The sequence below is a fragment of the Argentina silus genome (genome assembly GCF_951799395.1).
Source record: "Argentina silus genome assembly, chromosome: 4".
Lineage (NCBI taxonomy): Eukaryota > Metazoa > Chordata > Actinopteri > Argentiniformes > Argentinidae > Argentina > Argentina silus.
Genome location: NC_139658.1, coordinates 14,078,972 through 14,095,179, shown reverse-complemented (window position 1 = coordinate 14,095,179; position 16,208 = coordinate 14,078,972). Strand labels below are relative to the sequence as shown.

At 38.3% G+C, this 16,208-nt stretch overlaps 1 protein-coding gene across 1 annotated transcript; it reads right to left on the bottom strand.

Annotated features, from left to right (window-relative positions):
- Positions 1–958: 958 nt before the first annotated feature.
- Positions 959–9,272, bottom strand: asip1 (agouti signaling protein 1; the record flags this gene model as incomplete). Its single annotated transcript, XM_083667876.1, has 4 exons — positions 9,209–9,272; positions 2,491–2,694; positions 1,350–1,399; positions 959–1,126 (listed from the first exon to the last, which is right to left on the bottom strand). The coding sequence occupies exons 2-4, from the start codon at positions 2,651–2,653 to the stop codon at positions 959–961; spliced, it is 381 nt and encodes a 126-aa protein (XP_083524002.1). The 5' UTR covers positions 2,654–2,694; positions 9,209–9,272.
- Between the last annotated feature and the right edge of the window lie 6,936 nt (positions 9,273–16,208).

The window sequence follows — 16,208 nt, the reverse complement described above, 5'->3', positions numbered from 1 at the left end:
ATGAGTGTGAATATAGGCAACAGTAGTTATCAAAATGTAGAAAGAAAGAAAGCAAATAGTATTATTTCAACATATGTATTATACATTTTGGTTACGCCATTTGAAAATGAAATACTGCACAGTAAATACATTACCATAAATGTTGTAAACAGGAAAAGAACAACAAAAATGTTTCCACTTTTAGTTGTTTGCCTTTCTGTACTTGTAATGCCTTTCTAACAAAGAACTATAACACATTTTATTTCTCCAGTGCTTGTTTCATCGCTGGTTCTGTACTTAAGAACAAGCTATCAGATGCTGAACTGGTGAATAAAGCAGAACAGGCACACACAGGGATCCATGAAAAAAAGTAGAGGACTTTTGAGCCTCCTATAGACCAAAGTGCTTTGCCACACAAAGCCAAACTCTTGGGCCCAAGGACATGTAAACAGACCTTGACAGTAAATCCTACTAACTATCTGTCACTTTTACTGTTTTCCTTGGCATGATTTAACTACATCCTTAGATTAAACTTAATTGACTGAATGTTTATTTACTTTTATCACAACAACAGAGTGGGACTGCACCAGCAACAGGCTGTTTAAATGATCACCCTCTAGACAAAAAGGAGAGAGAAAGGTAAACATTTTCATGATAACAATCTTTTCAACAGTCAGTATTGTGCCTTTGAATATGCGGATTCCACACACGCTTATTTAGCCGACCCCAGAAGACGTCTCAGTTTTCAGGGAAAAGATTGCTTGAATTATTTCTAATGTCTCCCAAATCTTGATGCGAGATAGTCCAAGGATGTATGTGGTTTTAGGCCTACAGTTATAGTCCACATCTACTAATAGTCTTGGCCATTCTCCTCAGAAGTAGTAGGCTAGTATAATGGATGGAGAGATACTCCTCACAATTTTCTCTCTTCACAAATAGATTAATATATGTTGCTCTAGCATACAGTACCATGTTGTCTTCAACATCGAGGGTTCCCCATTCGACAGTAACACACTGTCTTGAAGAGTCGACACTGGCAAAAAGCGCAGTATTCACAACACATGTTATTAGGCGTCTTGCAGCTTCCCCACAGTGGCACACAGTTGGCGGGAGGCGGTGGTCGTTTGTTTTTGACGCTGAATTTGTTCTGTAGAGAGAGACATTTCATATATAGAACTTAATGATTTACTTCAAACTTACCAATATCGTTCTTTGCTAATTGCAATAATGCTGCTTTGATTCCATACAGTTGTCTCAAGGCCTATTGAGTGGCCTAGTGGCAAACAATAATTAGAGTAATTTTCACCAACTATACATTATGGTCCAAGTATGAATTGAATATCCAATTATGTTCTCACAACATATTGTACCTTTCTTGGTTTCTTCGGTTTTTTGGTCTTCTTTACAGTTTTGGGTAACTCTGAAAAGGAGAAATGCATATCTGTATATTGCACAGTAAATGCACAGTACTAGTGGCAGTTCTAATATTAGTGACAGCGGCCAGATAAACAGAACCAATAGTCCCAATTTCCACTGTGGGGCTAACGCTGTGTGTGCCAGTGCTTGCCAAGGCTAATTACTTTTCCACAGTCACTCCCGGGCTTCAACAGGGCTTACTACAGGCCTATTCGGTGCTTAAAAGCTTTTAGCCTACTCTACCCCCATGGTCCTCATCAGGCCAAACTGGGCCAGTGGTGTGGTTTAGAGAGAGGTTGGGATTTTCTTATCATCCAAGTGCTTTAGTTGGCTAGCGTACTTGGTTGGTGGTTAGCATAAGCAAAGTTATAGCTTGCCGTAACTGCACAATCAAAGTGATTTGAATGGTGCTTTTAAAAAAATAAAATGCTTAAAAGTTACCAGAACCTGTTGGGTAACCAGAGGCTATTTCACATATGTGTGTCTCCTCTATAGTTCGCCCCCTTACCAACTGCAGAATGTAAATAAACTTGAGATCATACTACAGACGGGACTAGAAAGCCCTACTGTGGAAATTCAAACAGCCTCGTTCACTAGGCTTGAAGCACCGGGCTTTGAGCACTAGCTGGTCGCTAGTCAGCCTTGGCATGCACTGGCACCGTTGTGGAAAAGCTATTTTGTGGATTGATGAATTAGTGAATTGTCCCTTTAAGATTGCAGGAACATAGATAAACACTTTTAAAAATCAGCGTTTGTTTGTGTTGCATGGTCTTTAAAACCTTGAGGTAGGTGTACTTTATCTTGTAGCAGCATATTTTTGGCATTATATGTCATAACACAACATACCAGGCAATGACAATACATAAACACTTCCTTGCTTCCCCTTTTCAAAAGATGCAGTGTACAGTACAGTAGGCTGTGAATGTGAAACACAGACAGACAGACAGACCGACAGACACAGGCAGACAGACACACAGGCAAGCAGACAGACAGGCAGGCAGACACAGACAGGCAGACAGACAGATAGTTAACAGGGGAACTAATAATGAAAACTGCATTGTAATGTATTGCAGATTGACAGACAGTCAGACTGACCCACTATGACGATTGGTGGAGCGTCGGACTGGGTCCCGGACTGGACACTTGATGAAGAACAGCTATTGGTGGAGAGCTTGTCCTCCAGTACCATGTGGGGGTAAACCATGAGAAAGCTGATGGAACTTAACGCCAGACAGCTCAGCAAAAGCGAGGAATGCATCTCAGAGGCCTTCTCTGTGTTGGTAAAGGGGGGCCTGGGGACTAAGTATGAAAGAGAAGTATCAGAGAGGGTCCTGTAAAATAAAAGGCCAATTGCTGCCCTTTGACAGGGCGATGAGGCGGGATGATCAGTTGTTAAACCAGGGATTGCTTTCCGATTCTCCAACCCTTGCACACTCCCTCTCATAGATTTAAAAGGAATTTACTGGTGTAAGGAATATGATAGAAACTGCCATGCTTGCACCTAAATGCATGAGGGGAAGTGCACAAGTGCACACTTCTGGGTGAAGGGTGGAAAATTGGAACGGACCCTGGTTTAACAAGTGATCATACCAGGATCATCCCCCTGTCAACAATGGCAGCAATTGGCCCCAGATGTTCAGATCTGTTAGGAAATTAGATACTTACACGGCAGTACAGATTTGCAAATAAACTAAGTCTTACACAAAACTGACTGCAGCACATACACAGATTCTATTATTCTACACAGAATTTGACCTTTTCCTCAAAGAATTCAGAGCATAGGTCTGGAAATATTTGGACAGTGACACAATTTTCATAATTTTGGCTCTGTACGCCACCACAATGGATTTGAAATAAAATAATCGAGATGCAATTAAAGGGCAGATTTTCAGCTTTAATTCAAGGGGTTGAACAAAAATATCGTATGAAACGTTTAGGAATTGCAACCATTTTTATACACAGTCCCCCATTTTCCGGGGCTCAAATGTAATTGGACAAATTAACATAATCATAAATAAAATGTTCATTTTGAATACTTTATGGAGAATCCTTTGCAGGCAATGACTGCCTGAAGTCTGGAACCCATGGACATCACCGAATGCTGGGTTTCCTCCTTTGTGATGCTTTGCCAGGCCTTTACTGCAGCTGTCTTCAGTTGTTGTTTGTTTGTGGGTCTTTCTGCCTTTAGTTTTGTCTTCAGCAAGTGAAATGCATGCTCGATCGGGTTGAGATCAGGTGATTGACTCAGCCATTGCAGAATATTCCACTTCTTTGCCTTAAAAAAGTCCTGGGTTGCTTTTGCAGTATGTTTTGAGTCATTGTCCATCTGTCCTGTGAAGAGCTGTCCAATCAACTTTGCTGAATTTGGCTGAATCTGAGCAGACCCCTAAACACTTCAGAATTCATCCAGGTGCTTCTGTCTTCTGTCACATCATCAATAAACACTAGTGACCCAGTGCCATTGGAAGCCATGTATGCCCATGCCATCACACTGTCTCCACTGTGTTTTACAGATGATGTGGTATGCTTCGGATCATGAGCCGTTCCAAGCCTTCTCACTACTTTTTTCTTCCCATCATTCTGGTACAGGTTGATCTTACTTTCATCTGTCTAAAGAATGCTTTTCCAGAACTGGGCTGGCTTTTTTAGATGTTTTTTGGCAGTCTTATCTGGCCTTTCTATTCTTGAGGCTTATGAAGGGTTTGCACCTTGTGGTGAACCCTCTGTATTTGCTCTTGTGAAGTCTTCTCTTGATGGTAGACTTGGATAATGATATGCCTACCTCCTGGAGAGTGTTCTTCACTTTGCTGGATGTTGTAAAGGGGTTTTTCTTTACCATGTGAAGGATCCTGCGATCATCCACCACTGTTGTCTTCCGTGGACGTCCAGGCCTTTTTGTGTTGCCGAGCTCACCAGTGCATTCTTTTTTTCTCCGAATGTACAAAACTGTTTTGGCCACTCCTAATGTTGCTGATATGTCTCTGATGGATTTTTTTTTTTTTGCAGCCTAAGGATGGCCTGTTTCACTTGCATTGAGAGCTCCTTTGACCGCATGTTGTGTGTTCACAGCAACAGCTTCCAAATGCAAATGCCAGACTTGGAAATCAACTCAGACCTTTTACCTGCTTAATTGATAAAGAAATAACAAAGGAATAGCCCACACCTGTCCATGAAACAGCTTTTGAGTCAATTGTCCAATTACTTTTGGTCCCTTGATAAAGAGGGGGCTACATATAAAAGAGCTGTAATTCCTAAACCCTTCCTCCAATTTGGATGTGAATACCCTCAACTTAAAGCTGAAAGTCTGCTTTAAGCCCATATTCATTATATAACTGTAACTAAATAAGCTAAAATAACAAAAAGTAATGTCTGAATCCAAATATATATGGACCTAACTGTATACATACACACACACACATACAGTATATACATATATTAGTGCTGTCAGTCGATTAAAACATTTTATTGATTGTTGATTATTTTTTTCCTATTTTTCACCTTGCTCTCTCTAGCTCTCTCTTTTCTAAACATTTCTAGACAATAAACCCAGTGGTCCTTTAACAATGAGTAGGGAAGTATTAGGGTACTTTACACTTTACAAATGATGGCCTCAAAATCAGTGGTGGAAATTGCCATTCTCATTCCCATAGTTGAAGACAAATGGGTGCTAATTGCTTGAACTGAAGCTTCTTTGGTACATCACTCGGTAACCGTACCCTTACTCGAACCCTAACCATAACCCTAGCAAACTGTTGAATATCGACAGAGTTGCAGTTGATAGTTTGTTGACAGTTTGAACAACTGCTGATCATCTATAGGGGACAAGCCAGATAAAGTGTGACCCAACACTCTTGTTTACTTTGCTACATATCACAAATGTTTGCTTTAACTTCTTGTGCTTGGTCTGATATATATCTGATATTATTTTTTCAAAACATAGTTGTCAAGTAAGGCATTTGTTGATTAATAATCAAATATAAATATATGTGTGTGTGTATACTATATACTATATAGACAATCATTGTCTATATACAGTTAGTGCCTTGCAAAAGTATTCTCCCCACCTGCAAAATTTCCACATTTTGCTGCCTCAAAGCCTGAAATTTAATATACAGCACCCTGCATAAGTAATGGGACAGTGAAGCATTTCTTCTTCTTTTTTGGGGGCGATTTTTTAAATCAAACAATTACTATGAGGTTAAAGTAGAGGTTCTCAGCATTTATTTGATGGTATTTGTGTACATATTGGTTTCAACATTACAACACAAAAGTAATGGGACAATTGGCTTGACAGGTCTTTCTGGTAAGTCAATTCATCATGTGTGCAGGCATAAGAGAGCTGTCAATGTGTAGTATTGACTAGGCTTTGGATTTGCATTTGGAGTTTGCTACTGGTGTCTGTCAACATGAGGACCAAAGAGCTGTCAGTGAAAGTCAAGGAAGCCATTATTAGGCTCAAAAATCTGAAACAAGCTTGGCAAAATCAATAGTTTGGGACATCATTAAAAAGAAAAAAAAACACTGGTGAGCTCAGCAGTTGCAAACAGGCTGGTATCCCAAGGAAGACTTCCGCAGTAGATTACCAAAGAATGCTCACCATAATTAAGAAAACCCCCAAAACAACTGTCCCACAGATCAGGAACACTCTCCAGGAGGTAGGCGTGAATGTGTAGAATACGCAGAATACGTCACCAGCCTACAGGCACTTCACTACAAGGTGCAAACCGCTACTTATCCTCAAAAAGGATGGTCAGGTTACAGTTTGCTAAAAAGTACCTAAAAAGCCTAAAAAGGTAATGTGGACAGATAAGATGAATATTATCATGGACCAGAGTGATTGCAAGAGGAAGGTTTGGAGAAAAAAGGATCTGGCCAAGATTTACAGCATACTACCTCATCTGTGAAACATGGTGGAGGGGGTGTTAGGTTTGGGCATGTATAGCTGCCACTAAAACTTGCAAACTTGTCTTAAGTGATGATTGTAACTGCTCACGGCAGCAACAGAATGTATTCTGAAGTGTACAGAAACATCTTGTCTGTTCAAGTACAAGCAAATGCCTCCAAATTCATTGGATGGCACTACAATATACAGCAAAATGATGACCCAAAACATACTGCCATAGCAACTAGGGAGTTTTTCAGGGCCAAAAAGTGGAAAGGTCTTGACTGGCCAAATCAATCTTCAGATTTAAATCCAATTGAACATGCATTTGATTTCCTGATGATAAGATTTGAGGCAAAAACACCTCAAAACAAACAGAAGATAGCTTCAGTACAGGCCTGGCAGAGCATCACCAGAGATGATACCCATTTGGTGGGGTCAATGGGTCGCAGACTTATGGCAGTTTTGCATGCAAAGGTCTGTCCACTAAATACAAAACATGAGTACTTAATTTGGACATTTGATAAATCTGTCCCATTACTTTTGGATACCCTGAAATAGGGGGAATATACATAAAAAGTGGTGTAATTTCTGAATGGTGAAACCAAAATGTACACAAATACCACCAAATAAACACTGAGAATATCTACTTTAACCACACAGTAATTGTCCTAAATCCTGATTTGAATTAAAAAAACATTTGGAGTGTAGAGCCAAAAGAAGAAAAAATGCTTCACTGTCCTATTACTTACGCTGGGCACTGTATATTTAATAACATATACAGTGTATTTCATGAAATGAACATGCATGTATGAAACACATACACAGTGTATAAAACAATACAATGTATATTGATTTATTAATCATGACATGATGCATTAATTATTTCCACTTTGAAAGTGTCCAGTAAGCTGTGACAATCAATGGAGGAAAATAATCCATAGTTTTAAAGTAATTAAATTTCAGGCTCTGAGGCAACAAAATGTGACATTTGTGCAGTGGGTGAATACTTTTGTAAGGTGCTGTAAAGTAGATAACTAATTCCTTTTTAGCAAAATACAAATACTATAAATGGTGGTAAAATGTATTTCAGCTTCAATAAAACTGAAATCTGAGTTGTCCACTATCTACTGTATGAATCTAAGGAGCAACTGCACAGAAGGAATTTCAATAATAGCCGCACAAACACGTATCTGAACTAGTACTAAGGAGTATCAATCAATCAATCAATCAACCAATCAATCATTCAACTTTACTTGTCCCACCGCAATGTTGCACAGCAAAAATCACACAGAGAACATGAAAGAAATAAAATAAACATGTACAATATAAGAGAGGATACAGCATATGAAAGAATACATCTGACTGTATATTGATTTATTAGTCATGATTTAGCTGCGTGAATTCCTTGAAATGTTTTTTCACCGTGTCAAAATCGGTTTTGATATATTAAAATCATAATATCTATCTCGGAAGTTATAACAGTATTGTTAGGATAACCATTATGAAAAAATTTAGAGTATATACATCCATAGAATCATGGTTACTACATCATCACATGCAAAATCCATAACTACCTATCAAGTATACTTTTATGCTAATAGAAAGGCTTTAATGCCAAACTTATTTTCTAGTAAATAATATTTAACTGTTTATAGTTACTATCACTATCAATAGTTTACTGTTAATAGTTATTCAATGCATGATTTAAATTGTTTAAGTCAAATCAAAACTTGGTATGTGCTGTACTGAAATAATTTGAGAACTACTCCTTTTTGTTGAAGTTGAAAATAATAATACTATTAGAGATGTTAAAGACACAATCTGGGATTGATTGTGTCAGTTAAACAGTTAAATGGTCAGTTAAAAACAGTTAAATGGTCATTACATATAATGACACCCATTGATTCTCTAAGAATATTACTTATAAATGCCTAAGAAGCTTAGTACAACCTTCTTATGTTATCATAACCCGAAATATAAGGTTGGTTTACTTCATGTTTGTAAACAATGCCTTTGTAAACAAACCATGCTTTGAAATATATAAAAAAAATCTAGAATTTCAGTATCATGGACTCTTAGTCCTTGTATCCAGAGCTGAATGGGTTTGAGAGTGGTCACATTTCCCAAGCCCCATCTCTCAAATTTATACCAAAACAAGTGGTGGGCCAGCCATTTGGCTGAACAATGATTTAAGGATTGAACCTTTAAGTTATGTACATATATAATAAATGTGCTTACTGTAATATGATGACACATTTTTGTGTGTAATTTTGCTATTCAAATGATTTATATTATTACCCTCAAGGTGATTTAAATGTTTGCCTCTATTCCATATCAATTAGAGAATTGTGAACATGTGAAAATGTACAGTTTCAAAAAATATAATACAATATCCTTATTGTCACTGATTAGTTTATTTCCACCGAGTATGGAATTAATGAATTGATTTGGTTAATTACATCAATTTTGTTTCGTATTTTGTCTAAATCTAATCCGGGGCCGGCCTCCGCCCTACAAAAATATTCAAAGCAATCATTGCGTTTGCTATAAGCTCCTAAAATGCTGAAACAGCTTTTTGACTAGAAAACTGTTGACTTAGTATATGTATTAACATATAGTTTGACGAGATGTATTATATTGGCAACAGTGCTGATTTGTTTCTGTATTACATGTTAATGCTAAATGCCTTTTTTTCTTATCTTTGCTGTTATCCGCCATTTTTTCTACAGTTTAAAGCTTGGAGTTTGTCATATATCTGGCATTTCTACTCTACTGGGTTCTCTATATGTTTGTATCAAATGAAAGTGCATGCTCATGTTGAGTGCGCCCAGTTTCAGCTTAGTATTTCAAAAGCATTACACTTGAATGTCTTAACAGTTCAATTTCATTTTTATAAAACAGAAAAGCCACTCAAGCTGACAGACTTACCCGTGGTTGTTGTTCTTGGATACTCAGGATAACTGTGCTTATCTCCTTTTTTGTACTGGTTAGAAAGCAGTTCCTCGTTTCACGGCTGTTAATGGACAGAAAAATATCGCATGTGTGTTCAGACAATTTTTAAGTTGAGAAGCTGCAGAATAAGCCAGGGGCGGATCCACATTTTTAGAAAAAAAATTCCACCAAACAGGGAGCCGTTTTGGGATGAGGCATGGACATGCAGTGAGGAGCAGGGTGGATCCATTGTCATTGGGAAGGTATTGGGTCAGGATATGCATCCCTACCGCATACTGTTGTACATATGTATGCAGTAGGCAGGGGTTGCAGGATCTGACACTTACGTCTGCACCTTATGGGTACGCCTGGGCTTCATTACCAATGTAAAAGCTTGTGAAGATGGCCTGGGCTTCATTACCAATGTAAAACCTTGTGAAGATTCCTATAAAGAGCAGGGACACAAGTCAAAGTAAACACAGTACTAAAGGCTTCAGTTAACACAATATTTGTTTTTCTCAAACTTTCAAATTGCTCTAGAACTAGAATATCTTAAACTAGATTAGAATGTATAGAATGTATGATTAGTGACCATGAAAACGTGTATGTATTAATGTGTATGTATTAACGTGTAATGTATGATTAGCGACCATGAAAACATGAACAAAAACATAATTTCTTTTTTTTTTATTGCCCTTTAAAACACCATGCATTTGGTGTTCCTTAACAGAGAGGTGTAGGTTGTATTGCACAGGAGAAACAGAGTCCTTGAGTCTGGGGGAGTAGCTTTGCTGAGTAAGACAAACTGATCCCATACATGAGGTAGGCAGCGATATACAACAGTAAATGGCTCAGGTGGCTTCTCTCACAACATTAGAAATGCTCACAATGTCAAAAATTGCATTCTAGTCATCTAGGTATATAACTGGTTCTTGGCTAGTGTTGCAAGAGTCAGTAAGTGATTTGAACCAGCTTTTTTTACTGACCCTCAATCATGTGTGACAGGGTTACAGAGGGTCTAACATCAGGAAGTCTTTAACCTAGGAGAAACTTAAAAACTGTAGGGGTCCTCCAAGCACATTACTAAGCAAGGTGAGTCGAACGTATGCATTGTCTGAGCAAATTACAAAGCAAATTACAGCTATGCTGTTTCAATTCACTGGTCATATAATTTCCCAACATGCTACTGATTTGAAAGATCAATGCCCTGGTGGCACAATTTATCCACAGATGAATTAATCTCTTCATCTACACTAAGACTATATAAGAAGAAGGATAATGGACAACACTGATAAAATCCCAGATAATATCTTGAAATTCACCTAAACTCAGAGCCATAACAAATTAGTATGTGCTGTTCTAAAGCCAAAAGAAAATATTCAATGATGCATTGGTAATTCTCAGATTTCCTCAGACGACTTTTTTAGATTTAGGCAAAACACATAACGTTTATATACAACTTAAACTTTAAAAAAAACCCTGATTGTATTAAACTTCTAAAGCAACATTATATAGAGCAGCACCTTTACAGTTATGTAAAGCAACATATTAGTGTAACACTTCCTTGTTTGAGCAGTCAAAGACATACACTCTCTCGGCTGTATAATACAGAGGAATGAAAACACGTAGGACAGTACATTTCCTAAACATCACACACATTGAAATGTATTTTTTTGGTTGGATTTGCAAAAAGTGTTGAACTTAGATTTCAACCACAAGTCAGCGACAGGTTTTGAAGGCTTGATTCATTTCAATTGGAATTGTTGACAGTGAAATAAAGTTTTAAACAAAAGTGGATGTTAATTTCATGTTTAAGTCGGATCTGTGCTCAGTGGGCAAGTTTGTATAAAAAGTACTGATGTGTTCATATGCAGGTTTCCAGCTGTAAGGTGCTGTTAAAGCCACAATAATTCAAAAAACAACAAAATGTCAGCCCTGCCACATAAAGCTGAGGGATGGGTTGGAGAAATGTTATCACTGTGAAATTCATAGACGGAACTCTGGATACAAAGACTTACATCAAAATGGACGTTTTCAACAGTGTTTGTTTACATTCCTGTTGTTTGTAAATATTGGAATAAAACAGGCTTAGATATTGTGTTTATGATGGGGCAAGATAGTTTTATTAAGCTCATGAAGCATCTATAAGTAACATTCTTCAAGATTCAATGGGTATATATCATAAATTAAGATATCCAGAAACGGCTTCACGCTTTAATGGTTCCTTTATAGAGAGGTCATCTTTTATTTGATTGTAGTACATAAAGGAAGAGTGAGCCTGGGGGAGTAGCTTTGCTGAGAAAGACAGACTGATCTCATACATGATGTAGGCAGCGATAAACAACGGTAAATGGCAACTGAGAAAAGCTAATGAGGCTTCTCTTAGAACTATGGAAATTCTCACAATGTACGGTATATACAGTATAATAAATTAATATAGCAAAAAAACAGCATCACAAATTACGGATTGTGGTTTTAATGGTGACAAGACATGTTATGTAAAATATGTACTGTTCAATACGTTTCTTTTGCACTTATGCAATATCTGCTCGACCCAGATCATCACAAGCTCTGGTCCACATCCCGAGCAAAGGTTCCACTCTGGTCAATGTGAAATTACCCATAATTCAGTCCAGACCTGGCAGGAAGTTTCGAAGACCAATTAAATTGTCTTTGATTTTCTCTGTGGGCTTGTATAATTCAAATATATTATCATTTGTGTGTGTGTGTGTGTGTGTGTGCATGTGTGTGTGTGCGTGTGCGTGTGCGTGTGTGTTTTACACAAATTAGACAACATTTCTCAGAAATTAAAATTTAATTAAATTAAAATTTAAAATCTAATTTCACTGGAAAAATAAGTGGTTGTATTGGATGTATTGATTCGATTGTAGATAAAAAAGGAACTAATTGGACATGAAAGACATTATTGAGTTTTTACTTCAGGGCTTATGTACACAGTTCTCATATGTCAACCTGCTCTGTTTGGTCTAATAAGGATGGCTTATACAATTTCAGCTCAAAGGCTATAGATTTTCCTCATTGCCAGGTTAAGATTCTACTTAACTCCACTTAAGCAATTTCCTGCCTGTAAAAAGGCAACCGATCCATGTATGATAATAACATACTTGAGAATATTCCATACCAAAACAGAAACTATGATATTGCTTTATCATTTAATTAATAGAATAAACTATACATATGAATATAAAATAATGTAATGAAAGTTAAATCTTTACCTTCATTTACCATCGACTCCACTTGTGGGTTCCAAAGCTGCCCTTGGCATTAACTTTGGCAAACATTCACTGCATTGAAGCGTATATCCACATTGAATTAAGTGTGTCTTATTACTATAGACTTTTTCGTCAATTCCTCAATAACCACATTATTAAGCATATTATACTCACACGTCTATATTACAGCAAAATCATAACATTGATGCTTTATCAGCAGTTCAAAAGTCTTCACACAGTTGATTGATTTCCCCATAACAAATCCAGTCAAGGTCTTTGGTGATGATCTTCAGATAAGATAGAAATACTGTATAGCCTTAGACAGCCAATCTGGTTCCAGTTTTCTATGTTACGATCCACAGCTTAACTGAAATCCTATTCTCCACATGGAACGCCATCTATGTATTTTTCTCAGACACCACCAGTGTTAGCCAGATAGTTTTCTTGTCTGAACGAATATTCAATATCGAGGTTGAAATATGAATGTGTTCTCATAAGGGATTCCAAATATCTGCTTTCTGTACCCCCCCAAAATGACATAAAACTCTCGTACAACATGTTGCATATGTTTCCGTTTTGGGCAAATAGGTCCCATTATGTAGTTTTGGGATAAAGGGAGGATAGATGCAGTTTTTTTCCAGGGATTTAAAAATGTGATTTTAAAACCTACTTCAGATGTAGTACACACGAACAATTCTATTCATCCCAACGGCCGTAATTGTCCTCAGTGTTGCACCCAGTTTCTCCCCTTTGTCCTACACATTAACATCTCTTTTCCAAACCAATACTACTGTCGCTTTTTCACAGACAGTTATCAACCACTGGAGTTGGTTATCAAAAAATGTGCACAGTATGCATGTCCTTCTCTCCACTGGTGCCCAAACTATTTTTGGTTTCATCTACATTCTTAAAGCGTTGGTAGGTAACTTTTCAGAGGGTTAATGGCAATCCCGACCTGAAGTTTGGGAATTGCTGCCCGAGGACATTCCCATGTTCTCCACAATGTTGTTACAATATTATCTGTGAAATTAGTAGAAGATTCTGAAATAGCAATTTGTGAATGTTAAAGATTGCAAGTTTTTTTTTCCATAAATGATTTCTATTCACAAGTGATTGCAAGAAATGATAGGCCCAGATGCTATAAAATGTAGAGCTCTATATTTCACCAGTTTTCATTCCAATTTGAAAACAGAAAATACTTTTTATGCCATATATTATGTAATAGTTACATTTAGAACCCCTTTAAAACTTAGCCATTGTTCTCTCTAAGAAGCTTGAAATCCCTTTTCAGTAAGTAACTCGTCTTGGCTGTTTTTTGCCCTGTAATAATGTGCACAAGACTGGATAGAACATTTATCTACTGTAAGGTACATTTTGATAATGTGAAGTCAATTATTTTACATTTCTTTAATTTACTGTAATTGATACTAGTCCCCAAAAGAATCCCACATTGTTATTGACCTTAAGATGTATTACACATTAGTTTGGATTCAAGGATTCAAGAGCAGAACTTCATTGCAGTGATGTGGAACTTGTTATATGGATACACAACAATAATTCCACAACAGTTATTCTTCAAATTGACATATCCAAATTTTGCAGCTGCATTTAACATTAACTTATATCAATGACAGGCACATGACTTGAACCTGCCAAATAGTTGTCTGTTTTTGTCAGTATGATGGCAGTAGTTGTGGGGTTGTGAAAGGTTTGAGCTAATGTAAGCTCTGTATCTCTTGACATTTATCTCTCACTTAATAAAAACTATTTTCAAGTATGGTCTCTGCAGAAGCCTGGGTACGTAGTCATAGCCTCTCAGAGTAGGAGTGCTGATCCACGATAAGCCCTGCAAGCAAAATGATGTCCAAAATGATGTCTCTAGGACGTGTCCCTAGACCTAACTCCACATCCTCAGGACGTCACTTGGGACCACATTGGCACTGTACGTCCTCAGGACCATGACCAAGTACGTCACTGAGGACGTCACTACAGGGATCTTTTCAGGACCATACTGAAACCATATTGGGACGTTCTCAGGACCAAAATGTAACGCCCCCAGGACGACACTACAGGGACCTTATCAGGACTATATTAGAACCATATTGCGACGTTCTCAGGATTAAAATGTAACGTCCCCCTTCAATAAACTTTCAATTTTACATCCTGTTCTTCAGTAAGCTACAGTTTATAGAATAATAGTACTTTTAACACATTCTGTGCATTGAAGAGAGGCCATTCCAAGTAAAATTGTAAATGAAATAATTTATTAGTATAGATAAAATCCAACAATTGTATGAAATATACAAGAACAGAGTAATGAACAGGAATCAAATGTATGAACAAATTATGAGAAAATACATGAAACAAGTTTGCCTTGTGTTAAAGAAAAAGGTCTATTCAACACCAAAAATGTAGTTTGACCAGTATGAAATCCAATGTACTGTATATAGTTGTACAGTATATTGTTACAAAATGCTTTAGATAGAATGGTTTTGCCTATGATCATGGCGGTCGTTTACTTCTTGAGCAGATGGATGTGATAGTGTTGCAGTTGTCAGAAAACAATGAATATATTACTAGCAGTAATAAAATATGTGATGTAGTAGTAATGCTATAGTAATAAGGTAATAGCTGCAATGTAAAATGGCATGTGAGAATGGAATTTTACTCAAATCATATTTGGGAATATTTCTGTAATGACTGGACCACTTAGGCAGAGGACTCAAATGCACGACTCGGAGACAAACTTAAATCAAATAGAATAGTCTTTACTATCAAAAAAGGTTCGGTACACAGGTAGGCAGTCAATGGGTAGGCAGATAATCCAAAAAGGGGTAGGCAAAAAGCAAAGTCAAGAACACTATCAGAGATCAAAATAACCAGGAATACTCAACACTAGGAAGAATCACTGGAATGCTTGACACAAGGTACAAAGACAAACTGGCACAGAGACAGGGGAACACACAGACTACATACACAGGGAAGGATGATGAGGAACAGGTGAAGCCAATCAGGGCAGGGTAGACAATCACACAGACGGGAAACACAGAAGGGCAGGTGGTGAAGTGTCTGAAACGAGACACAAGGTGAGTAACACAAAAATAAACAGGAAACAATAAATGAAATAACATGAAACAAAGACAAATATAAACTAAGGAACAGGGTGGGACATTACAGTACCGGCCCCCTAGGGACGGCACCTGACGTCCCCGGCAGGTCAGGATGGGCTTGGTGAAACTCCCGGATGAGACCTGGATCCACAATGTTCTTGATGGAGACCCAGGATCTCTCCTCAGGACTGTACCCCTCCCAGTCCACCAGGTACTGCCATCCATGACCCTGATGACGAACTGCCAGGAGCCACTTAACCGTGTACACCGGCCCTCTATCAATGAACCGGGGGGTGGGGGGGCCTGGAGGCAGGAACCAGGGGGCTCTCCTTCACTGGCTTGACCCTGGCCACATGGAAGGTGGGGTGCACCCTCAGGGATCTGGGGAGTCGAAGTCGCACAGCCACAGGGTTAATAACCTTGGACACTGGGAAGGGACCCACAAACCGGGGAGCCAGTTTGCGGGATTCCACACGCACCTTCTGCCCAGGCCGGTAGGTGGGGGTGGGAGTTTGTCAGCGGCCTGCCATCTGTTTGTACCAGGCCAAGGTCCTGAGGAGCACTTGCCGGGCCCAGCTCCAGGTGAGGCGACACCGGCGAATAAGCACCTGAGCAGATGGGACGCTGATCTCCACCTCCAGGTCATGGAACTGA